Source organism: Hipposideros armiger, unplaced genomic scaffold, assembly GCF_001890085.2.
Source record: "Hipposideros armiger isolate ML-2016 unplaced genomic scaffold, ASM189008v1 scaffold_415, whole genome shotgun sequence".
NCBI classification, from domain to species: domain Eukaryota; kingdom Metazoa; phylum Chordata; class Mammalia; order Chiroptera; family Hipposideridae; genus Hipposideros; species Hipposideros armiger.
In genome coordinates, this window is record NW_017731765.1 from 1,192,988 (window position 1) to 1,217,802 (window position 24,815).

The window sequence follows — 24,815 nt, forward strand, 5'->3', positions numbered from 1 at the left end:
TTCAGATAACTTTTTATTTGTTTTTTTTTTCTTTAAAAGTGGTATGTCAACATCACTTCATTTCTACATTTCAGAGCTCTGTACATTTCTTAAAAGGAAATAAGCAATGCTCAATGTACAAAGTAAAAACAGAAAACTAGAAAAATCTGAATAAAATGGAGCAAGTTGCCATAGGTCATACAGTACAAATTAGTAATTAGATGTCATCTGAAGTGCAATACCACTGCTGTGACGATGAGTTAAGGAATGAAATAAAAATACTCTATTTTAAACAAACAGTATATATATATTTATATGTATATTTTTTACAGATAGTAGACCCAGTGATATCTGCAGTATTGTAAAAACTTATTTACAAATAACTTTTTTAGACATTACATACATCAGCACCGTAGTAAAAACGAGAACAAAACAAAACCACCTTATTAAAATCTACCTTTCTATTTAGTTGGTCCCAGGGCTGAGCATTTGGAGGAAGCTTTTGAAAGATAATGGAGCCCCTCCTCCATCAGCCACCTCTAGCTTCTCATCATTGCTTATATATTTATTTCCTGTACCTTTCAGAAAAAGGTAATTATGTATTCCGTGTCTTCTCGTTTGTTTATTTTTTATTTTTTTGGTTTTCATCTGTTTTCACTCAAGAGTTTCCCTGCCATCACCTCTTCCCAGAGAAAGCACGGCCCCTGTGTGGGCTCTCATCTACCTGGCCACCTCTGTCTCCACTGCTCCTTGCTGAGTAGATCCATAACCTTAAGACCTGGAGAACAAGTCAAGTGTTTGCCTGCATGCTGCCTCTCTACATCCTCTGCCCCCAGCTTTCTGTTTGGACCCCCTTTTCAGGACTTCCCCCAGAGTGCAGCTGGTCTGGTTCTCCATGGTACCCGGCCTCGGCTCTGGTATGGCCCGCTGCACGTGACTGCACAGAAAGGGGCCAGCCTTTCGGACATGGAGGGAGGGGGCACATGCCATTCTCACTCAGGACAACAGCTATGCCACATGGCCTCCAAAACAGGACAGGTAAGTTCTTGTATTTAAGAGACGAGCCTTATGACAGTGGAGGTTGTTGTTCCTTTCCGACAGACTTCAGTCAGAGCAGATTTCAGTGAATTACAAAGAGAACTGTACAGGACTTTTGAAATGGATTATTTTACCCTTATGAAAGGAACCATATCTTCCTCCTTTTACCATCAAAAAATGTGTAAGGTGGAGCAATTGATTTTTCAGTGCCTCATCTCTCAGGGGTTTAGATTTGTCTTTCTGGTGAGTAGGGATTAAGGGCAAGGCCGCATTTACAGCATCATCCCTGGGATTTTCCCAAAGGGCGCCCAGGCGGGCAACCTCCAGGCCAGTCCTCCCTGGGAATACCAGAAGTATCAGATGCAGAGCATCAGAGCAGCCTACTCAGTTCCAGGCAGGGGCTATTCATTCAGCTCTACACACGGGAGAGGGGAACTCCAGTGTCGCCCCTGCATGTCGGGCATTGTCTAACTTCTTCTCGCACTTATTTTGACTCTGCCAGGCTCCCTAAAGACAAAGCTTCATTTCTTTTTGGACCGCCTGCGAGGAGAAGCAAGGGTGCTGGGGTGGACGCAAGGAGGGACAGGGCAGGGGTTGGGGAGAAAGGCAGCCACGCTGGCAGGCACACAGCACCCCCTGAGCTCTCCTCACTTGGTGGCGCGGGAAGAAGATGGAACTGCCGGAAGCGTCACCATTGTACTGGGCTCCCAGGAGGCTCCCCGCCGAACTACCGAGAGTGATGGGTATCGCGGTCGCCAGCAGAGGGCGCTGCCCCAAGACTCCAGGACGGGCCCTCCTCCCAGCTCACTTGGCTATCCTTGCGAGGCAGCCCACAGCAAGCCTCTAACATTTGTGAGGGTCCCCATGGGGCAGGAGACAGGCTGGTAGGATCCTTGGTAGTCTCCCTGCAGCATCTCACTTCGTGCCTGCCCTCCCTACACAGTAGCAGGTCTTGAAGCCTGACATCTCTTTTCCAGCCAGCGCTCAGGGCATTTCTGATCTGTGCTCTTAGCCTGGGCACCCAGCAGTCTCTGTGGGGCTCTCTGTGGCCCGAGGCTCTGTCTCTTGTGTCTCCAACGCCGCAGTCTCGGCGCCTGGGCCAGGAGGGGCGGGCAGATGCCTCACCTTGGGCAGCAGTCTGTCTGGGTTGGAGCAGCTTTCGCTGGGCCAGGTGCTCAGAGAGAGGGCTGAGCAGGGGGACTGATTCGTCTTCCCCACCTGCCTCTGGTGTGTCTCCCTCTCTCACAGCAGGAATCTGCAGGGCGTCTCCTCTTGACTGCTGTGTGAAAACCAGGTGAAAGGAGGCCCAGCGGGGCTGTGGATAGGCACCTGGATCTTCCACTGTCAGCCAGCTGCAGTTTTGCTCAGTTTACGTGGGTCAAAAAAACATAAAACAAGGATGGGTCCACATCCTGTTTCTTTTTCACGTTTTATGCTTTAACCACTAGAGTTGTGGCTCCTGGGGGCCCCTCTTGACTAGGGGTTTCCAAACAATTCATCAAGCTCCTGCATCCATTCATCCCCTGGCCCACCTTTGATGATGGAGTCCACGAGGTCGGCACTGTCCGAGAGGCCAGGGAACGAGGCGCCAGCTGCTTCACCACTGTAATTGTATGACATGTCCTGAGGGGGGTTCCGCTCATAGGCTTGGCCCTGGCTGCTTGGAGCAAAGCTGCCACTGGGCATCTGCTGCTGTGCTGGGGGTTGGCTGAAGGCTGGCATGCCCGGGACGCCCTGGCTTAGGCCAGACATGACCATTGGCCTGGCTTGGCTGGTCCCTTGCTGCCCCGGGAGTGGTGGCATCATCTGCCGACCCATGGCAGCCGGGTTGAGGGTTCTCACCGCGCCAGTGTTAGCGTCCACGACCTGGCTCAGTCCCTGTGGGAAGTGTTGTTTGCTCAGCCTCGGCTGGCCGGCTTGAAGTGGGTAGCTGGCGCCGTTGTTGAATGAACCTAATTCCCCACTAGTCCTCCCAGGCATGCCCTGTAAGCTCCTCTGTTGCCAGCTCTGGGCTCCCTGCTGGACCGTTCCCATAATGCTCTGCAGCCTTGGAGGGCCTTGGGGCCTCGGCAAGGCCTGGCCTACCGGCCCTTTCATCTGCTGGTGCTGCTGAGTCATGGTTGAGTTCACCAGCATGCTCTGACCAAACCCACTCACCATCCCGACCCCTTGCCCGGAGGCAGGTTGCCTCGGCCCCTGGGCTTGGTTGTGTGTGATGCTCATGCCACTTTGGTTTGGGTGCTGCAACATTTGGGTCATTCCTGTGCTCATGCTGTACATTCCTGGTTGGCTGGTAGGCGTGGTGTTATAAGGGGCCAGTCCCATCTCTGACTGGGCAGTGGCTGTGGCCATTGTCCCTGGGTTCTGGGAAGGTCCCATTCCCATCATGCCTGTATTCTGTGCCATCAACCGTGATGTTCGCATGCTCTGAAGGGCTGCTTGGTTTCTCGCAGCTGCTATATCCTGCGGAGAACCTGCAGGGAGAGAAGGACACGCACCACTCACTCTTCTCAATAGGCAATGTATTGCAACAAAGTGTTGGAATTTTCTTTGAGAGTGACAAAATTCTTTTATATGAAAGGATCTACTCTGATAATAAATCCTTGATAAAAAACAGTTATTATTTTTCTGCTTATAACATAGGCTGATTGTGAAAAATTTGGAAAACACTGAAAAGCACAAAGATGAAAATCAGAGTCACTCAAATTCTCACCCTCCAGAGATGACCACCGAGAGCTACTATTTATATATAGACACACACACATACACAAATTGGGATCATACTGTACACATGCTTTCATAGTTGATTTTTTCACTTGACTACCTTGATTTTTTTTCACATTTCAGAAGCAAATTTTTTCTCACTCTTCTTGATATGATACCCTCCTCAACCAATTAGATACCATGTTTCTTGGAGGTGAGAGTGAAATTTGCCTCCTAGGCTAAATTAAGAAGAAATGGCAATTGCATATTCTATTTGTGAAGTGGAACATGGTTCAGTAGAGAATACTATCAGTAAAGACCATTAGACTAATTTCCCTGAAGACTTGAGTAGGATTTGAGAGGTTAAAGGCCATTGCTTCTGCTAAGGAGTATTTCGACAGATGCGACATTTTTTGGACCCACTCCGTCGATTTCCACATGCTCCAGATTTTCTGAGTCATAACATGTCAGTGCAAACTGGCCTGCTTCCTGAGCTAGAAAAAGAAATTACGTATCCTGCTACTTGCTACTTGGCAATGAACTTATGGCTCTCTCCAGCCAAGTCCAGTCCTTGAAATCGGCAATGACTACGTCTCTCAGCAGATTGCTAACACAGTTTTAATGATGCTGTTTAAAAGTTGGCCAGAGTATGAATGTGCCAAGTCACTCCACTCTAATTAGGCATCTGAGTGAGTCCTTCTTTCCATGTTCCCAGGAAATCTCCAAACCAGCCAGGAGAATAGAAATGTCACCCTTAGAACCCCAGTCAATGCTGTAAAAAACTAGGAGGTGCAAGAAATGGATTTTTCTATGTCCCTGCTAATGATTAAGTCTATGAGACAAAGAAAAATAGTTTTTTTTTTCTTGGACATTTAAAAAGGATGCAGCATGGGAGCCAATCGATATCATAAGCAAATTTGATCCTCCCTGGAACTGAGATGAGAAACCAGATGAGAATACCGTAACCTTGTTAAGCCTGGCACCTTGGCAGATAACCGAAGTGTGTTTTTGTCTTCCTGATGGGGGTATTGATTTCTGGGCAGCAAATGTGTCTCCATATATTATTTCTTTCTTTAAGAAAGAAAATTATGGGAATGTTGATTATGACTTTAACTTTTTGAGGCTTGAGATCAATATCATGCTGCATTGAAACATGAAATGGTTACTGTGGGGAAACTTGAAAGATCTGGGAGAGATTCCTAGAAATGTTTCCATTCTTTTTTTTTTTTTAAGCTTAATTACATCTAAGTGATTTATTTAAAAGAAATCAAAAGTTCCTGATTAAATACTGGATGGTAGTATACAGTGCAACTTATAATCTCGTTATGAAGTTTTGTGACCTTAACCACTAAATTTGTATCGACTGCACGGCCAATCTGATCAACGGTGCTGAAATGGATTATTGAGTTGTTTATTTAAAATTTAAGGGAAAAATATTGCTGATTCAGAGACTGGTCAGATAGACCCAAATTACACAAACAGGCTGATGGGCTGCTGGAAATACATAGAAAGACTATAATATTTTGTACATTTGTTTTGTAGGTTTAAAATGGACATGCTGAGGGACTGGATATTGTCCAGACTAAGTTTTTAAATGAGAAATAGTTTCCTTTATTAAGAGGGCAGAAATGCTGCAATGGCTTTTAAGAGGTATTAAAATAAAAGATTAATCCAAGCCATCTTTATTTTCACTTAGTGTAAATGACTGCATAATCTAGGTGTAATTCTTATGAGAAAAAAGGGTGTTTTAAAATCAGCAACCATATTTTCTACCTAAGAAAAACAAAAAGCCTTTTATGAATCTAGTTTTATGCCTTCACTAATTTTAAATACACAAAGGAAAAAAATTCAAATGTGTCCAAAGGATCAATTTGCCTTTATCTGATTCCTACATATGTTAAACAACAGACTATTTTTTCTTATTTTTGTCTAAAATAGATAGTATTGTGAGACACCATAGTCAGATTAATTTTCTTGTCTACTGGTTGACATCATAATGTCAAAGAAAATCTTCCATGTTCAAATAGGAGATGATAATATGTAATTTTTTCCCTAAAAGGTTCTATGTTCTATCTTCACTCAAAGATGTCTGTATTTGTGAAAAACAAGCATTTCCTCATAGGCATGTAACATTGCCCAGAGGCACAGAACTCAGTAAGAGAGAGAGAGTCATTAAAGCCTTTGAGATGTGTTAAGGTTCTCATGCAAGGTATTCCTACCAACACTTATCTCCAAAAACAATATTTCTTATTTATCAATTTGCTATTTTCCCAGATACATAATGTTGTGCTATCTCGGGTGTTACTAGAAATGAAAACACTAAAGATAGTAAATATATAGATCTCTCAATCAGCTCAGGAACCCTAAAAGGTCACTGGCTATTTAGCTTAAGTGTAGTGAAATTTTTAGGTTGATTACCTGTGCTTTGGGGTTTTAGAAAAGTTTAAAGAGTAGAACTTTTAAAGTGAAACCAAAGCATTCAGAATAACTCATACTACAGAGGAATTATTCAATTTTGGTGGGTCCCTTTATTCCAAAAAATAATAAATGAGTTATGAACCTAGAAAACTCAAGGGACACTAAGTTGGGTTTATTAGATTTCATGTTTTTAATTAGTTCATAATATGAAGCACCAGTTCTCAAAGTGTGGTCCTCAGGCTGGCAGCAGCAGCAACTCCTGGGAACTTTTTTAAAATGTCAGTTCTCAGGTCCCACTCCCGACCTACAGAATGACAAGCTCTGGGTGGGGGCGGGGCCGTCTGTGTTTTAAGAAGCTCTGCTGGGGACTCCGATGCAGGCTAAAGTGTGACAACTACAGGAATAGAGGGGTGCTCTGTGTCTGCAACAAAGACGATCCATGTAGCAAAGACTATTTCTGCTCCTCCCCACCCATGACCAAGTGAGAAACATAATTCTTCAAAGAATATTGGCACTGATTTAGGGCACAGAACACCTGAGGACAGCCCCGTGTCTTTTGTCCTTTTCCATGTCAAGTCCAAAGGAATCTGAAGTGATATAAATGTCCCAGGGATGGGAGGAAGGGAGCAGTAGCTACTCAAAAGCCGGTGTTTTCACAGGCTTTCTGTGAGATCTGGCAGTGAACACCAGTGGCTTTTAGATCTTTAAACTGCAACTTACAGTACCCGCTTCAGTATCTACACATGCGGGTTTGGAACAAAAACAAAAGTTTCCCTTGTTGATACACTCGGATAGTTTCTTTTCTATCATATTTCGTTTTAAACATGTTAGTTGTGGCTTATTAAATTGTCTTCACAACCTACTTGTGTACTGCAACCCAAACACTGAAAAATGCTACCCTAGATCATAGACTGGGGGTAAAACAAAATTTATGTGGGGTGGGAAACATTGTGAAATGATGTACAAAGTTCATATATATTTTTATATATGCATATTTCTGTGTAAGGAGCTTCATAGCTCCTGACACATTCTCAAAGCGTAGGTTACCCTTGAGAAGTTGGGACACATTGATCTATGTCCCATGAAAAGGGTAGGGATCAGGATTAGGGTTTCTGTTGTTAGGTGACCCCCTATAGACTCCCGAGAACGCCTATGGATGAGACTGGGAAAGGCCCCCAGGCCCATCCTCCACCCCATGCAGGACCCTCAGGGGCTCTCCCTACTGGAGATGGAAAGGTTTTGACATTTGAGTGGACCTTCTACTTTACAACAGAACAACAACCTTCAGCATACGGTGTGTGCCCGTTGCTACTGGGGCCATGATTTGGGATTTCTGCAAGGAGCAGCAGGATCAAGACAGTCCAACCATCCACAAAGCCTTGTTTGTTTTCCACATTCAGTAGAGATTAGTGGTTGCTGCAAGCCAGATTCTTCCACTTTGGCTGTTGGAAGTGAAGGCCTTGGCCAGCTGACCGGCTGGGATTAGCAAGAAAGACATGGTACAGGATTTTTCCTCTTGTGGTCACAAGGCTGATATTGGACCAGCAGGCCCTTATTGGTTGTTGAACGATATTGAAATGCTTCAGTACCTTTGGCAAAGATCAGCTGCCTCAGTCCCACCTCCACAGTCACCCTGACCCCTCCCTGGGGCCACCAAGACCTCTCTGGGACCCAGTGACCAAAAGGAGGCCCCCTGCTGTGCCAGGCATTAACCAAGAATGCATTCTGATTGATTGGTACCCTCCATTCTTACACCTTTAATATTACCTGACATGAACATAACGCATCAGGCAACTGGCCATGCATTCACTACGCTTCCCAACTGGAGAGGTATGCACGGGCCTCACCTTGAAACTGATTGACCTGCTGCACTGGGTAGGGATTCCGCTGTGGCTGAAGGTGCTGCCGGGGTAAATGTGATTGCTGCAACTGCTGGAACGACAGAGGACAAGAAGGGCAGAGGTGAAATGGGGACAGAGCATGTAGTTAAATATCCTGCGGTTCTGAGGAAGGCGCATTTTTTCCCCCCAAAAATAAACCTTGTATTGAAGGATAATGTGCATACAGGCAAGTGCACAAAGCAGAAGTGTCCAGTTTGATGGATTTGTCACAAATGAACACACTCCTGGTCACCAGCATCGAGATCGAGACACAGCACATTGTCAGGAGCCCCTTATGCCCCTTGCCAGTCATTACCCTTCACCTGACCCCTAACCCAGCAACACAGATCAGTTACGTCTGCGTTTGTACTTTATCTAAGTGGATTTATACAACGTGCTTGTGTCTGGCTTTGGTGTCTGGTTTCTTGCGTTTATTATATTTGTGAGATTCAGCCATGTGGCTGTGTGTAGTTGTGGTCTGTTCATTCTCACATGTTGAGGAGTATTCCGTCACATGAATACACCACAGTTAATTTACCTGTTCTACTAGCGACGGCCCTTTAGGGTGTTCCCAATGTGGGGCTGTCCCTACTACCGCGGCTATGAACTCCCCTCTCCATGCCTTTTGGGTGAATGTCCGAGGCATTTCTGATGTGTGGACTTGCTGGCTTGTGAGGAATGTGTACAGAGCGAGGCAGTTTTCCCTTTGACTTTCCAATATCAGCCTGCATGCTCTCCTTCACGCTGTGGAGACCGAGCTCAAAGGGACAGCAACTAGTTCTTAATGACCTAAATAGATGCTTCAGGTATAGGAGCATGGGCTTCTCGGAGGCTATAAAAAAAGGCTAGTCTTATTCCCATGAAGCCAGGCTGCCTGTCAAATCCATCTCGACAAGTCACATAGACAGCATGTACTTCCTCCAGGAAACCGAGAGGCCTGCGTTTTAGTCTTCCTCCACTCACGGGGACCCTGCACTGCTGGCGCTGTTACCAACATCCTAGAAAGGCTATTACGATCATTATCATGCTGTATGCGAAACGCAAGACAAAATAAGAGTGAGGTGGAGAGAACAGAGAGGGGTCTTAGTTCTCAGTCTGCTGTCAAGTAGCTGAGTGACCTTAGGCGTGTCATTTAACCTGCGTCTGTAGCTGCTGCATATTCATTGAGCACCTTTCATCTGCGAGGGCTACAAAGAACATACAACAAGGGGCCTGCTCTTTACAGTGTTCATTATAAAAATAACACACAGTGGCCACTTCTTAACACATGTGCTTATTTCTATTTTTTTCTCTTGTTTTTGTTCTTGGGCAGCTCTGTAATTTTCTTTCTTTCTTTTTTTTTTTTCCCTTCGACAAGGCCTGTCGACGAAAGAAAAGAACAGCTTCCTCCCTGTGCACCCTATTCAGTGGTGCTTACCAGGGTGTTTTGCACAAACTGTTAACATTAATTAATTGTGTAGATAAAGTGTAGACAAGAAACCATGCTAATCTTTTACACAGCAATGTAACGGCATTACTGAAAGTAAGCCGAGCACTTAAAAGCTTCTCCCCAGCTACATTCCCCATACCATGTAAGAACTGAACTGTCCCACTGGGAATACACTGTGGGGTAGCCTGTGGTGGGGTGGGGCGGGGCCTCCTGTGGTGGGGTGGGACCCGGCCACTGGTCAGGAGTCAGGAGGCCCTGAATGCAGTGCAGTCCCGGCTATGCCTCTCTCTCATTCTGTGATCTCAGATCAAGCCCATCAGCTCCTGGCCTCAGTGTCCGCATATGTAAAATGAAGGTACTTGATGATCTCTAATGTTTCTTTCAGCTGGTAAGTCCTAGGTTCTGTGGAACCTTTGTGAATGGATGGGAGGTGACATGCCCTGCGCTCTTTGAGAATAAGGCATTAAATGTTACGTCACACCTGCTTTCAACCAGCTCTGTTCTGATTTCTAGGTCCACTGAGAATCATTTTAAAGTTCCCAAAGATCAGCAAGATTCCACATCCTTCTGTTTACCCTCACATGGCCTTTCAGGAAACCCAAGTGTCTCCAATACGCTGTTTACAAAATTGAAAGTGTGAGGACACTGTCACTGCTGCAGCAGAGACCAGGAAACCCAGCTTGACAGTGATATGCCAATATTCATTCTCCAACAAAAAGGTGACAGCCCACCGCTTGTACACCTTACACAGCCTGCGTCAGGCAGCACTGTCTCCGGGCGCAGGTAAGATGCTACGGAGACATGAGATTTTTCAGCGCAGTCTCCCGGTTTCACTTCCGGGCTAGTCCCACAGGATGGCGGACACGTGTTGCTGCAGCTATTCTGTGACACCTGGGTTATGTGACAGGTTCCCATATACATGTGTGCAGTTTCCGAAGAGTTTTACACACAGTACCTCATGTGATCCTTACAACAGCCATATGAGGAAGGCTGGGAAATTATTAAAACCTCTCCCCTCATCTGCCAGATTAGGTTAAGTGGTTTTCCTGAAATCATACCACAAGGCAAAGATTGGACACATTCTGAGCTCGAGTGAATTGTTCTTTCCTTGATCCCTCATCATCTCTTGGTACATGGCTGTTTCTCATTTCCCCATCTTTTCCAAGGAGCCCTGTACTTCTCTGCATTCTGGATGAGGGGTCCCCCACTCGCTCATCTCCTAGTCTGTGGGTGTCACCCTGTGGAAGCTTTCCTCCCCCTCTTCTGCCTCCTCCTCATTCCCAGGGTTGGCTGACCTCGCCCCGTCGGGCACACCCCTGAGCTGGCATAGCCTAGTTCTGCCTGGTTACCCTGTCTCTGTTTTGTGTCTTAGTCACAGCACACGTATCTAAAGCCATCACTCAAAGTATCAGGCACACCTGACATCCCCTGGGATTGGCTGAGGAGAAGCCTTACAAAGCCCAGCCTCCGCTCGGCAGCTCCATTCATCACTGCCTGAGGGACATTAGCGAGGTTCCTTGTCACACACCTTATGCAGGGTGAGAGGGAGAGAGGTTTGTTTGTGCAAGAGCTGCCAGGCAGCTGACTGACCTTGGTAAAAAGGGAGATAATTACACAGCTGTTCAGGATCCAAAGCAAAAAAGGGAACATAAGTGAACTGTGCTCAATGGTACAATTTTTCTATTTGGACGATGATAACTGGTGTTACTTTGAACTGCTGTTCTTGGTTAGAAGACTCTAGTAACATGCCTGTGTCTCAGTGTGGGAGGATGCTTGAGAAATTTCCAAAATGACGATTCTGTCAGGAGCAGTCTAGAAGCATAACTGAGGCAGAGCTCTGTTGGGCCTTGAGCCTTAGATGACAACCTCACACCTCCTACAATACAAGAGTGAGATGCTCTATGCAGACCCGCACAGGAGCCGTCTAGGGATCTCTTGTGGAAGGCCTCAGGCCTTTCCTCGGATAGTCCTAGCTTAGGCCTGGGCATCTCGAAAACAAAAAAAACAAATCACCCCAAAAAGAACCACACTGAAACCTCCAAGTGCAGCCTGCAGGGAAGGCTGTCTTTTAAAGCTGGAGGAATCATATGGCGAGGGTGGATAAAGACGCCTAAGGTGAGGCTTTATTAGTGTTAGGCCTCCCTTTAACTTCAAGATTTCCTGAGCTGTTTTAAATGCTGCTGGGATTCTATTAAATTTGCCCCCTTTCTGTGACCCCAAGTTCAGGTTTGCAGGTAGTTCTGTGGGCCCTATTATTCTGCTATTGTTCCTGTTCCATTGTTCCTGTTCCTGTTCCTGTTCCATTGGTTATTGTTCATAACCAATTCTGCAGAATTCTCCTCAATCCTTCCTCCCAACACTTTCTTTCAAGAGACAAAGTTCTCCGAATCATTTTCTTTTTTCCTCCCTGCTACAAATGGCTCGAGTTGGGGAGAATGGGAGGCAGCCCTCCTCACCCCCGTGCCGATGACGCAGACCCCTGTACCAGAAACCAGGAGAAAAGGAGTCAGGCTTGAACGGACGATACATCTTAGGCGTCAGCCATCAGTGTGAAGGCCCATTTGCCCAGTCTTTTAAGAACAAACTAATTCATTTTGAGGAAAAAAACCCCTAAGTCACTGAAAGGTCTAAATCCGGTGGGTTCTTTTGCGATTCCGGGAAGCTCTAGACCTCGGACAAGCACTGGACAAGCACTGGAACTCCCTCACGGACACCCCAGGCGCTGAATAAATGCTTGCTGAGTGAGTGAATCCCGCCATGGACCCCTGTTACCTGTTCGGCCAGAATCTGCTGTTGCTGCTGCTGCTGCTGCTGTTGCTGCTGCTGTTGCTGCTGCTGCCTCTGCTCCCGCAGGAACTGTTGCTTCTGCTGCTCCATCAGCTGGGCCCGCTGATCAATGAGCATCTGCTTCATGATGGCCGCCTGGGGCTGGCTGCCCAGGAAGCCGGGACCCGCGGGACTGGTGCCTGAGACCATGCTGCCTGGGCCTGGGGGCACAGAGGACTGCATGGGGCCAGTGGTCCGGGGAAGCCCAACCGGGTGCTGCTCCTGGGAGGGCAGGAAGAGGAGAGAATGCAATGATTCCACATGTAAAGGGAAGCACCGGGGAAGCTGAGTGGGGCGGAGGCCCTGGCTGTGGACCCCAGGGGTTCTGAGTGGCACACATTCTATTTCCCTACAAACAATCCAGTAGACCTCACAGGTGGCCTGATCACAGGAGAATGACAGAAGCTGTAGGAGAAGGTCATAGAGAAAGGCTCTGGGAATCTGAGACCAAGTCTAGCCTGTTTCCGATGGGACTGATTAAGGGACAAGGGTGTTCAGCTAACATTCTGCATTCCCCCAAAGGAAAGGCACTAAGCCCTTTCTTACTGGGCTCACCTTCAGTCTGGAAGGAGGCAGTGTGACCTTACCTCTTAATCCTTACTGCTGACCTGGCCAAAATGGACTTTATCTTAGGTAGTAGGAGAGACACTTAAGGAAGATTGCTGGAATTCATACAGATCTGCTGTTTGATGGAATTCCAATTACAGATGAACCTTGAACAAAATGGGGGTTTGGGGTGCTGACCCCTGTGCAGATGGAAATCTGCATATAACTTTAGACTCCTCCAAAACTTAACTACAGCCTTCCCTTGATATCTGTGGGGAATCGGTCTAGGACCCCCCATGGAGACCCAAACTCAGGAATGGGCAAGTCCTTCCTATAAAAAGGCATAGGTCAATGCATACAGTTGGCCCTCCACATCCACGGATTCCAAAAATTCTGTTTTTGATCCGCAGTTGGTTGAATCCGCAGATGTGAAACCCAGGGATACAGAGGGCCAACTGCATATTCATTGAAAAAAAGTGACATATACGTGGACTTGCGCAGTTCAAACCCATGTTGCTCAAGGGTCAACTGTAATTGCAACATTTGAAAGCGTTGATAAATGTAAAAAAAAAAAAATCCCGCTGGTCAGAGTTGATGGTGCAAAATGGGAATATGTTACACTGCCCACAGATATGTAATCTCCCAACATCTTCAAAAACAGAACTGAGTCTGGCATGTCTGGGATAATTTAAATGTGGGGTGTTGAACTGGGTCTCTGGATTCTGTAATTATGTGTCAGTCATTCAAATGATGGCAACTTTTAAGGACCCGGTCCTTAAGGAATAGAAGGTAAAGTGGTAGGTAGAGACCTATTTACAACACAGCCCACGTGACTACTTAAGATTGGGCTCAGAAGGGAAGTCTGTAACAGCTGGACAGTGTAGACGACTAGGGAAAAAGAGCTGATGTAAAGAGTAGGTGTATGACCAGAAGATTTAGTTTCTAGACACTTCCTTTCCTGTTCCTTCTAGCAAGCACAGCTGGTAATGGGAAGCATTGTCTGAACATTCTGCAGAAATGGTCCTTTCAGTTCATTCAAGTTTCAAGTAATTAATTCCCACTCCACCACCCAAACAAAACAGGCAAAACAACAACAACAAAAAACAAAAAAAAAACCCCCCAAAACCATTACTCCTCTCACACCTGAAACAAGAGTCCAAAGAAGTTCTGGTTAGTTAGTGCAGTAGCCCAGGTCACACAGTTACGAAATGGAAGACCCAGAATTAGCAAAAGTAGAACACTGAACTTGAGTCTAAGTTTGCATTCTTTCTACCAGAACAGGACTTTCCCAGGCTACAGGTCCGTGGTGCCAAGTGTGCACCTATTTGTGCAATTGCCTGTAGACAAAATATACAATATGTCTCCCATAAACGTACTGTGTTCTATTTTTCGAATGTGTCATTGCTGAAGTCCATTTGTGGAGAAAAGACAAAGTTTTATGAACAATTATTAGGTAGAGAACTATGTAATGTTACCAGTTTACTTTTAGACTAACCCCTGCAGGGGCCAAGATATTTTAGTCTCACTTTGATAAATTCACACTGAAATATAGTTAACTGCTCAGCAAAAATACAGATATACAGGGCTTTCCTTCTGTGTATCTTGGTATATTTATTTTCCAGTTTTGATAAGGAGGACAGTGGGAAAGAAAATGAGACCCAAGGGAAGATAAAGTTTTCTTCAGCTTGATTTTATGAGCGGGCTGGTCTGGGCTGGCCCTGTTTATTTTTGCACACTTTGAGATATTCTTGTCCTGTGTGACCTGGCCGGGTAGCTGGAGCGCATGCCCACAAGTGGTAAGTAGTGACTTGCTTTCCCAGCTTTCTCTCTGCCCGGTGACGATTTTGATACACGTCCAACCAGTTTTGGCCCTGTCTTGCTACAGCAAAAAGAAATACTTCAAAAACACAGTGTGTGTGTGTGTGTGTGTGTGTGTGTGTGTGTGTGTGTGTGTGTGTGTGTGAGAGAGAGAGAGAGAGAGAGAGAGAGAGAGAGAGAGAGAGANTGTGTGTGTGTGTGTGTGTGTGTGTGTGTGTGTGTGTGAGAGAGAGAGAGAGAGAGAGAGAGAGAGAGAAAACCTTCCCAAAGGGATACTTAGGTTATTACTTCCCAGGATATTTCCCCAAATGATTTCTTCCCAAAGGTTTTGCCTCCAGGTTTCTCACTGAAGACCTGAAGACGTGGAGCCAGGAGGGTTATATGCATTTTTAAAGGATTGCCTTCCATACCTTTAGGACTCTCCCAACCAGCTCAGCTGCATTCAATAGCAGGTGAGTGACACCTAGGGCCCCAGCCTCAGGTGTGTATTCCAAAGCGAGAAGATGCACCAAGCGACTCACCTTACACACTGAGCTGGCTGAGCCATTAACTGTTTCATATTACATGGTGGCTTTTAACCTCCAGTCTAAGAGGGCTTAATGAGCAATAGTTTGTCAATTTTCAGGCCACTGCTCTTGTTTCTAAGCAGGACACACAGTGTGTGTGCAATTAGAGAAAACCAGGCTGAGCTTTCGTCACCAGAAATGTAATGCCTTGAAGTCAAATGATGCAGTATTTTTAGTTTTAATTACTGGCTTCTTCCTTGCCCAGTGACCTCCCTTGCCTTCTCCCAAGAATCCGCATTCAGTCTCTTCTCGTCAGAAACCCAAATGGCTACATATATCTTCATTACTCCCCAAACTTCTCACTCTTCAGTAAAATAAAGGAGGGAGGGAATCAAAAGCAATGAACGGATTTTACATATTTCCTCCTTCAGGGAGAAGATCTTAGCAATTTTCTAAGGGCTGGGGAGAGGTAGGAGGTGTAAGAAACACCCTACCTCCCCAAATAAGCAGTTTTCTATTTCAAAAAGCAGCTGTGGTAAAAATATCTCCCAAGAGCAGCCAGCTGTTTATTTATAAATCTGTGCGCAGGGAAGCTTTATTTCTCTTAAGTGTTTTCAAGAACATGCCTAGTGTTTGGGTGAGAGGGGCTGGGGTTGCTGGCTGCGAGCCAAAGATCGCTGGCTCGTAGGCGTGGGGATCACAAAAAGCTGATGAGACTGGGGTGACGGGGCTTGGTGGCTAAGTGTCTTGATGGAGGATGGACGCCCAGGGCTTGAGCCTTTTTCAGGCGGTCCCCGTCGGGGGGAAACAGGGAACAGCTGCTGTTCCTCCTCTGCCCCAGCAGATGGTGGTGTCGGCCCGAGCCACGGGCTTGCGTCCGCCCGCTCCGCCCGCGCCGCAGGTCCCCCGCCCCTCCGCTTGCAGATGGCTTAATCATGACTCCCGTTCCTCCCCCAGCCCGGCCCCCGCCCCGCGCGTCTGGGCGACGCTGCGAACGTGGAGCCAGGCAGTCAAGTGTTACTGCGTACAGCAGGTAGCCTGGCAACTGAGAGCCTAATACCGAGCAGATGGTGTTCGCACGGCGTGATGGACATCACACACGACAGCCTGAGACAATCCAGGAATTCCCTGGTGACTCGAGGCCCTCTTTACACAAAATGAGTTCTCTCTCCATGGCCGTGTATCTCTGGGGTGATCTCCCCCCACCTCTCCACTGACACTGAACTGGTTTCTTATTACCGACGTTCCTTCCAGCCGGCGGGGAGGGAGGTTGCAGGGGGTGGGCTGGGGGAGGCCGTGCAAGGAAACGGAAGGGCTGGAAGCGGGAGGAGATGGTGCCGGGAGGTGGGGACCGGAGAGGGGGGGGGGAAGGGGCGTAAACCAGACCCCGGAGAACCTTCCGAAAGGACAGGGTCCCCCGGAGCCCCGGCTGCACAAAGCCGGCGCGGAGGGGCGCGCCTCTGTTGCCTGTGCAATCGCGTGGCCCACGAACAGCCTAAATGAAATTTAGGATTTTACTTAAAAAGTCCCCTGGGGCGTAATTTAGCCTCTCGACTCGAGCCTATATGCTTACAAGTCCTTAGGGGACTCTTAAAGGAGTCAGGAGTGGGGCTGGCGATCCCGGCAGGCCGGAAAACGCCTCTCCGCGCAGGCGTCCCTAACAAAGGAACCGTGGAGGTGGCCCCGGGCGCGGGCAAGGCGGCGCGGGGGGCGGGCGAGCCGCCCGGGGGCCCCGGGGTCCGCGGCCCGCGCGCGCTCGGGGGGCGCATCTCCCCGCCACCGCCACGCCTCCTGTGCCAGTGGCTGGGGGGGGGGGTTGTGGGGAGAAGAGGGTTGTTGCTGGTAGGTAAAAGTAATCCATCAATATATAAACAAATAGGATGTCTCTGAAAAGCACGGATTTTCTTCTTTTCTCACACACTGAACTGGATCGAGTAATTCAATAACAAATTACATCAATTTCAGCCCAAACGGAGTTTTGCCTACATTCTACATACACATCGAGAGATTTCTATGGCCAACCTCTCACCAGCGTCCAGAGGTTTTTCCCCTGCGGAGGTACTATTCAAGTTTTGTTTCCCAAGGGGGAAGTCTTTTCAAAGGTGGAAGCTAACGTTTCATGCAGAACATCACACTTGCTGGGAAAGAGTTCAGCAGTTCCTTGTCGGAGATCAGCATGGGATGAATCCACTGCCGGCTGGGTGGAGGCACCTGGCTGGGGCTCCCAGGGCTCAAGGTGGTGAACTGGCATTATGTGGCTCGGGGACGCCACCTGATCCCTCGGTCTCAGGACCCATCCCCGCAAATGAAAATCATATTCCTAAGACTCTCCTTGACAGTGGAAACTTTGGAGATGAAAGAGTTAATGAAGCACTATAGAAAGGAAATGGCTAAGAAGATGCTAAAACCTGCCCCACTTCCAGGATGGGCAGTTGGGTAACAATAATGGGCTAAATCAGGGGTTCTCAAAGTGTGGTTCCAGGATCAGCAGCACTAGCCTCACCTGGGAGATAGTGAGAAATGCAAATTCTCAGGCTCCCCCCCCCATTGAACCAGAACCTCTGGGGGTGTTTTAACAAGCCCCCCCTGTAATTACCATCTCCCACAGTTTGAGAATCACTGGGGCAAATAATCCTGGTTTATGGGCACTTACTGTAACCATGGGGCTTCCCAGCTCTATGTGCCCTGATGAGATAGATAGTAAACCCCGCATTTTCTAAAGCAAGTCAGAGGGCTGGGTTGTTGCTTAGGTTACTACTGCAGATTCTGCATTTGGAACAAAATTCTCAGTTTTTCAGAGGGCTGCTCAGGCAATGCAAACCCAAGAATTCTGAAAAGATTCACAGGAAGGGGAGGACTTGTGCAGTTCTGCTGTGAGGCTGAGGAGCAGCCAAGACTGAGGACTGGTAGGGCCAGTGTCCTGCCTTTCAGTGAGGAAGCATCAATCATCACTAGACCTTTAGTTTTCCCAACTACTAATAGAATAAAAGCAGTTTTCTAAAAAAGAAAGAAACAACAAACGTCATTAGACTTCCCGTCCCCTGGGCTGATATAAGGTAGAACTATGGATAACTATGATGGGAGGAAAGTCTCCTCCGGTTGGAAAAAGTTCTTCCAACATACAGAAAACAGAGGCAACAATGGAAGAAGACAACTAAACACTTATGGGGCATATACTATAAGTAAAGCCCTATACTAGGTGCGTTCCCCTCCATAATTAAACTCATTTTACTGACTAAAATAACCCCAAGTCTCTGAGAGGTTAAGTAACTTGTCTGAGGTCCCACAGCGGGTGGTGGTGTCTTTGGCATTCTGACTTTTTCACTGACCATAACATGCATCTGGTCTAAATTGAGCAGACCACCCAAGAGGACTTTGGAGTAAAAAGAAATGGGAAGGGGGGTGGGAGTGGGGGAGAGGAATGGGCACAGAATAAAAAAGTAGAAACTCTGTTGGGATCAAAGGAAGAAACTGAAAGAGCACAAAAATATACGTCATTTTTTATATGCTGCCTGATACCCAAAATTAGGATGACTCTGTGGTATCAACTTTGACATTTAAAAAAAGGGCATAAGATCAACCCATTCAACCATAAGTGGAAGGAAGGAACAAAATAAAATAAAACCTTAGAATTCTCTTTGAAGTTGATCAAGTGTCAGGGCAGAAACTTGGTTTCAGGATGGTGGTTTCTTTTACAGAATTTCTTTGTCCAGCACAGTTTTTCACAGTGGGTTTGGAGACAGGACCTGGCCCACGTAAATCCCACTGTTTCAGCAGATTATTGAAGAAGACTGTATAGAACGGTTTGCTTTATGATGTGTGGTGGTTGTGTCCCAAAGAAGATTGAGTTTTGAGGCAATTTATCAATTTAGGAAGCTTACTACTGAAACGGCAGTAATTAGGGGCCCAGTGCTAAACCTGCTGAATGGGTCCAGCAAGTTCTTTGTTCAGCCTCTAAGAAGGAGCTGTTTACATCTACCCAGGCTGAAACAAGCCTGGGTAGAAACTGGTTTTATCAAGGACCCAGTGACTGGCCCACTGTGACCATGTAACAAATAGCTTGTTGTTACTATGGTTGTTGCTATAGCCTCTTGAACATGCAGCTCTAGAAAGTTGGGGTGAGGGAAGTGCTGTGTTTCCGGTTCTAGCTTAGTTCCTAAGAAAGTAAGGACTAAGATTTTAAACTTAGTTTTCTTTTTAGGCTCTCAATGAGCAGAATGGGGATCCTACCTAGACACTGGACTACTTAAAAAATGCATGTTTTGCTGGAAAAATTATCACTGGAAAAATTAGAAAACATTGCATAAAAGTATAAAGAAAGAAAAGGCAATATTCATTTTTAACACTCAAAGGCAACCATGTTAATATTCTAATGTGTTTTATTTATTTATTTATTCCCATTTTCCCCCACGTGTAATACTATATTTTCCATGCTCATGATTATGGTATAGCCATGATTTTACTACTGTTTCTTAGTAAGTAACGGAGAAGAGGTAGAAAGTGCCAACTTTCCAAATGCTTACAAGTTATAATTTTCTGGTAGGATAATTCTTGCAAGGTCTGTAGTTTTGTTTTTGTTGTTGTTTTGTTTTTGTTTTTGTTTTTTAATGTCTTCTAACATCTAATGCAGAGCTAAGTTCATAGTTGCAACAGAATAAATATTTGCTGAACTGAGCTAACTGGCGATGATGAATTCTAGCCTAAACCAGTGTCATGAATGACTGGCAAGGAGGGAAAAAGATGGCCCTACAATGGATTGCTTCTCCAAGCTACTGAATCGAGCGTCTGCTGAAGAAGAAAGGGTTAAGGTTGGCAGTCCAGTGCAAGATGTGAGAGTGCCATCAGCCACAGGAAGGTCAGGCTTTCAAGGACTTTCTTGGGGGTAAAAACAACAAAAATACCATTTGTCCTTATCAGTGCTTTTTGAACATAGTAACCATAGGTCCCTCCAGTGGAAACACAACTTTGAGAGTTATGCTTTTCCTCTGCCTTTGATGTAAATTATAGAGTCCTTTTGATCCTTTTGCTGTGATTAATTCCACCACCAACGCAACTCTAAATTGGTTAAAAGTTCATTAGTGTGCAACAATAGGAGCTTGATTAAATAAATGATGGGCCATCCATACCATGAACACGAGGTGGCCAATAAAAATCACGCCTTCCCAGACTGTCTAATCACATAGAATAAAACTTACAATATATAGTTAAGAGGAGGGAAAAATAAGGCAGTTTCTAAATAATAATTATGTTAGACAAGGATTATAAGTGATTTTAATTTTCCTACTCTTTCACATTTTCTATTATGAACATATTCAAATTAATATTTTTTAAAACTTGTGCTCTGAAACAAAGTCTAAGTTACCAACCCCCCCCCCCAAAAAAAAAAAAACAACAGAAAGAAATGAAGAAAAAGGGCCTCATTGCTTATTTGCTTGTTTTTGAGGACTCTAAAATTCTGATGAGAATCCCCTAGTTCCTGAGCGGGCTGATGGCTTCTTTGCTGAGTCACCTTGGGCCGTGGACAAGGAGACAACAGAGCACAGGGACCCAGTGATGAGAGCACCTGACTGTGCCTGGGGAGGAGGCTGAGGGCTTCTCAGAGGAAGTGACATTTGGAAATGGCTCAGGTGGAAAGAGAGGAATGGCTTTCAGAGCAGAGGGGCAGCGTGATCCAAGTCTCGAATACAGCAGACCCTGAAATTTCTAAGAACTCATCTCACGGAAATAGTCACCTTTTTGTGCAAAGATTTATGTCGAATAACTTGAGTGACTTAGAATAGCACCAAATGAAAAACAACTGAATTGGCCAACATTTAGAGGATTCATTAAATGATACTACAACCTCCCCGCCCCCCAAAAGAAACAAACCTCATTAAGAATACTTAGTCCCAGCCCCAGTCACAACGCCCGCGGGCCCCTCCTGAACTCAATGTGTTCCATTCCATGTCTGTGTAGACTATTTCCACCTGAGCCCACCTTATGCTCTGGAGTGTGCAGGGGTCGTCCTTAAGTGGCAGTTCTCCAGAGATTTCAAGGTTTGGACATGATAGGAACAAACTGGGTTTGGCTGCAAGTTCGGCAACGAAGCCAGCTTTTCACTGCTTCCACCCAAAGCTCCCGAGTCCCGGAGATGGCTCTGGAGGGCACTGACCATCTTCCAAGGGTTCTCTGATCCACCCGGACAAGCTCCCCTTTGTGCCACCACCCTGCTCTCTGTGGTTTCTCTCCAGTCTCGGCTTGAAACCACAGAGCATGGCCAGAACCAGCCCAACCTTTAGAGTTTAAGAACTCAGGAGACGGGTGAAAACCGTCATTTGCCTCCACAGGTTGTCTTCTCTGCGGGGCTGGAAGAAAACCCCAGTCCCGGGGGCTGTGAGACCTGCCCCACAGAGGCAGGGGCGGCATCTGCTCACATTCAAGTGGCCGCTGGCAGGACACATGGACTGCAAGTGGTTTGTCAGCTGCTCCAGGAATGAGGTTTTCACCCATATGCTTGCTGCCTTTCTTCCTTTGATTTAAAGACAGGGAGGGGGAGGAAGGCGTCTCAGCTGTCTTCAGCAGGGCTGCTGGGAAGAGTTTTTCTCCTGAGCTACTGTTGCCCCAAATCGTGCCTTTCTCTTTTATTGCCCGCCCCCCTCTCTGATGAAGTCATCACAGCAAAGATTACATAACTGACGCAGAGGCCTATCTTGTGTTATACTGGGAGCCAGGCCAATGTTTCCATTTATAGACAAGAGCACCACCACGCTGCCAAATGCGGCTCGGTGCTGCAAGCACCACGAGACAGGAAGAAGGCAAGGAAAGCTCGGAGCTTGAGGGCACACTGTGAAGAAAAGGCACGGCGCTTCCTACCTCATCTCCGTCCTCTCCGCAGCCTGGGCCGGGTGGCTGAGGGATGCCAGGTCTGACTGCCTGGGAAGAGCCCCTTCTAGAAGCTGCTGGCTCTTGGCCCCCTGCTCTCCCCTCTCAGCAGAAGATGTTGCCAGAAGGATGTGTGTGTGTGTGTGTGTGTGTGTGTGTGTGTGTGTGTGTGTGTGTGTGGGGGGGGGGGGGGTCTGTGTCAGCTTGCTCTGCTGGTTTTCTGACTGCTGAACCTGTCTGGGGGCCAACCAGGTGTGATCACACCAGGGCTCTAAGGGGAAGGCTTCCCTCCCCACACAGGAGGGCTGCCCTCCTGAGAGAGACGCCAAGCCATAAGTTTTTGTGGGGTTTGAAGAGGTCAGGACTCAGGGGAAGACATGAGAAAGTAGCGGGAAAAGGAGTACCATTTTTACATATGTGGAGATTGTGCTGAGAACCAGGTTCTTAGAGGAAGTGGGTCTAGGAGAGGGGCTCACACAGGACAGGTGGGGGTGGGGGCCCATTGGACCCTGGGTCTCATATCCAAGAAAAGTCCTTGAGTTTAAAGTTTTAGACATACTCTTCAAACAGGTTTTACAGAGAGTCACTGAGAAAGCCTGATAGGATTGAAAGATACCTTTCTATTTCACAGCTTTTGTGCCCTGTTACTAGATCAGACCACCCTAAGTCCATTATGAATTAATGTTCTTTGTAAGTCCAGTGTTTATCTTTTGAATGGTAGTTACACTGCACTGCATTTTAAGAAATAAAAACATTATGGTCTTTTTTATTGGCGTTTGTTCCTTTTGTAAATATACCTGGTAACTCCAAAAAGTAGAAATGACCTAGGTCCTTTGTTAACCTTAAGAAGAGTTGGGGACAAACTAGGATAAAAACGATCTTAAAAGAAATATGGACCTCAAAGACAGTTCCTCCTCAGCACTTGTGTTGCAAACACAGCTCCTGACTCCACACACCACACACACACACACACACACACACACACACACACACACACACACACACACACACACACACACACAGAGTAGCCTGGAGAAAGGAGCCTGGAAACAATTAGAAAACATCCTCTCCACAATCTTACACTTTTCACCCCCTTTATCGGAACTTCTTTCAGGTGGCATGATTCAATGGTGCTTGGCACATAAGCAAGCGCTCATAAATGTTGGCTCTCATTATCACCAATATTAACAATAATGAGGAAATTAGAAACTTTACGTGGGGCCTGTAGTTTCAGCTCCTATTTTGTTTCTTCTTAATGGTCAAATCAGTTCCTCAGCCTGATGAGGGAAAATATCCCTGTTCACGAATGAAGACCTTTCATTTAGGATAAAAATTAGGTTGATAGCCAGATATGGAACTAGACCTCTGAATGAAGGTGAAATTGACGTGACAGTTTCATTTTTAGTGAGGACTAGATCCAGTCCTGTTGGCAATAGTGATAAAGGCCTTCTAAGGTGGGGGTGATGTGCCAAATATCTTTTGCCACTTATCCCCTCTAAGAGCATATGAGTACGTATTTTTGCTTAAATATTTGGGATGTATCGCCAATTTCCTTTCGACCAGAAGCTAAAGCCCCGTCTGATCTTCTTACCATATCACCTCAAATGCTCCCCTCTCCCCACTCTCTCCAAAGGTTCTTGTGCTAATTCTTCCCCTAGCTAGCGAGCTTACCAATCTCCTTCTACCATGCTTCTCAGCTCCCAGCGAGCTTCCTGACAACATACATGATTCATAGACACACTCCCCACCGAAAACTGCACGCCTCCTTTACGAGCGTTCACAACTACCACTTTTCTCAAAGTTGACTGCTTGTAGGAGGTTCAAATTGGAGCAGGAGGGTCAGGCTGATTGATGCTGGAGCAGGACTGGGAGATCAAGCTGCTGCTCAGGGTATTTATCAACCTGAGAACCTTCCCCAGCACCAAGGATCACAGTTCTGGTCTTCCTTGCCTTTCGACCATTTCTCTCATTTAGACACTTTCTTTTACTTTGGTCCGACTGATTACTTTGCTTTCACCCTTGTGTTTCTTCTCCTCTTTAGCCTCTCCTATCTTAAAAACAGACAATTTCTCAATCCGCATGCATGAAATCCTTCCTGTCAACCAAACCTTTTCTGGAAGCTGAGATTACATATAAACGGCTGGAAGCCTGCAAGGAATCAGGAAGTGGGGGACGATGAACCTCTAAATGGAACTTTAAGTCTGTCTCAGGTCCCCATTATGTATGTGACACACAGGAAAAGCCAGCAAGGGTGAAATTTCCTTCTTTATCTACCCTGGGTTCTCAGGGCTTAACTTTTACTGAAGATTACTTTCTATACAAGGCTCAGTGAACACTACCTGTTCAATTCATATTTAGAAGCATGTAAGAAAAAGGTGACAAAGCCATTTTTTTCATTTTTTTTTCAATGTAGTTGTAGAGACTTTCCAAGGAAAGACATGGAGTCCCCATTGCTCAGTAAATGTAAGCCCCCAGGAAACAAGCATCCTTGTACAGGGTGCCTACAGGTGCTTCCTGATGTGGAGGGCCCATCCCCACGGCACAGAGCCTTGTCACCATCACCATGGAAATATCTGGGGCTGTAGCATGGTGGTAGTCACTCTTAGCACCTCCCAGGGGCTTCTTGAGGACAGAGCCCAGATATATCCTGCAGTGAGATGCACACACACCCTGGGTAGGACCCTAGAGTGGTTTGCAATACTCTGATTCACACTCTCTGCTAAGGGACTCAGATAAGGGTGACTAGGTCAGTAAAATATATTGCTGCTAACCTAATGTAAGTTCTGGGATCTGGTTTAAGAACATGGAGCT

The 24,815-nt window shown here is 46.4% G+C and overlaps 1 protein-coding gene across 1 annotated transcript in view; it reads right to left on the reverse strand.

The window, feature by feature from the left end:
- Positions 1-24,815, reverse strand: part of LOC109394189 (mastermind-like protein 3) — a 153,847-nt gene continuing 129,032 nt past the window's right edge. The window contains exons 3-5 of the mRNA XM_019664049.1: positions 12,220-12,495; positions 7,986-8,070; positions 1-3,491 (exon numbers count right to left, since the gene is read on the reverse strand). Of these exons, the coding sequence (XP_019519594.1) occupies positions 2,494-3,491; positions 7,986-8,070; positions 12,220-12,495 (1,359 nt within the window). The 3' untranslated portion in view covers positions 1-2,493. The remainder of the gene's footprint in view (positions 3,492-7,985; positions 8,071-12,219; positions 12,496-24,815) is intronic.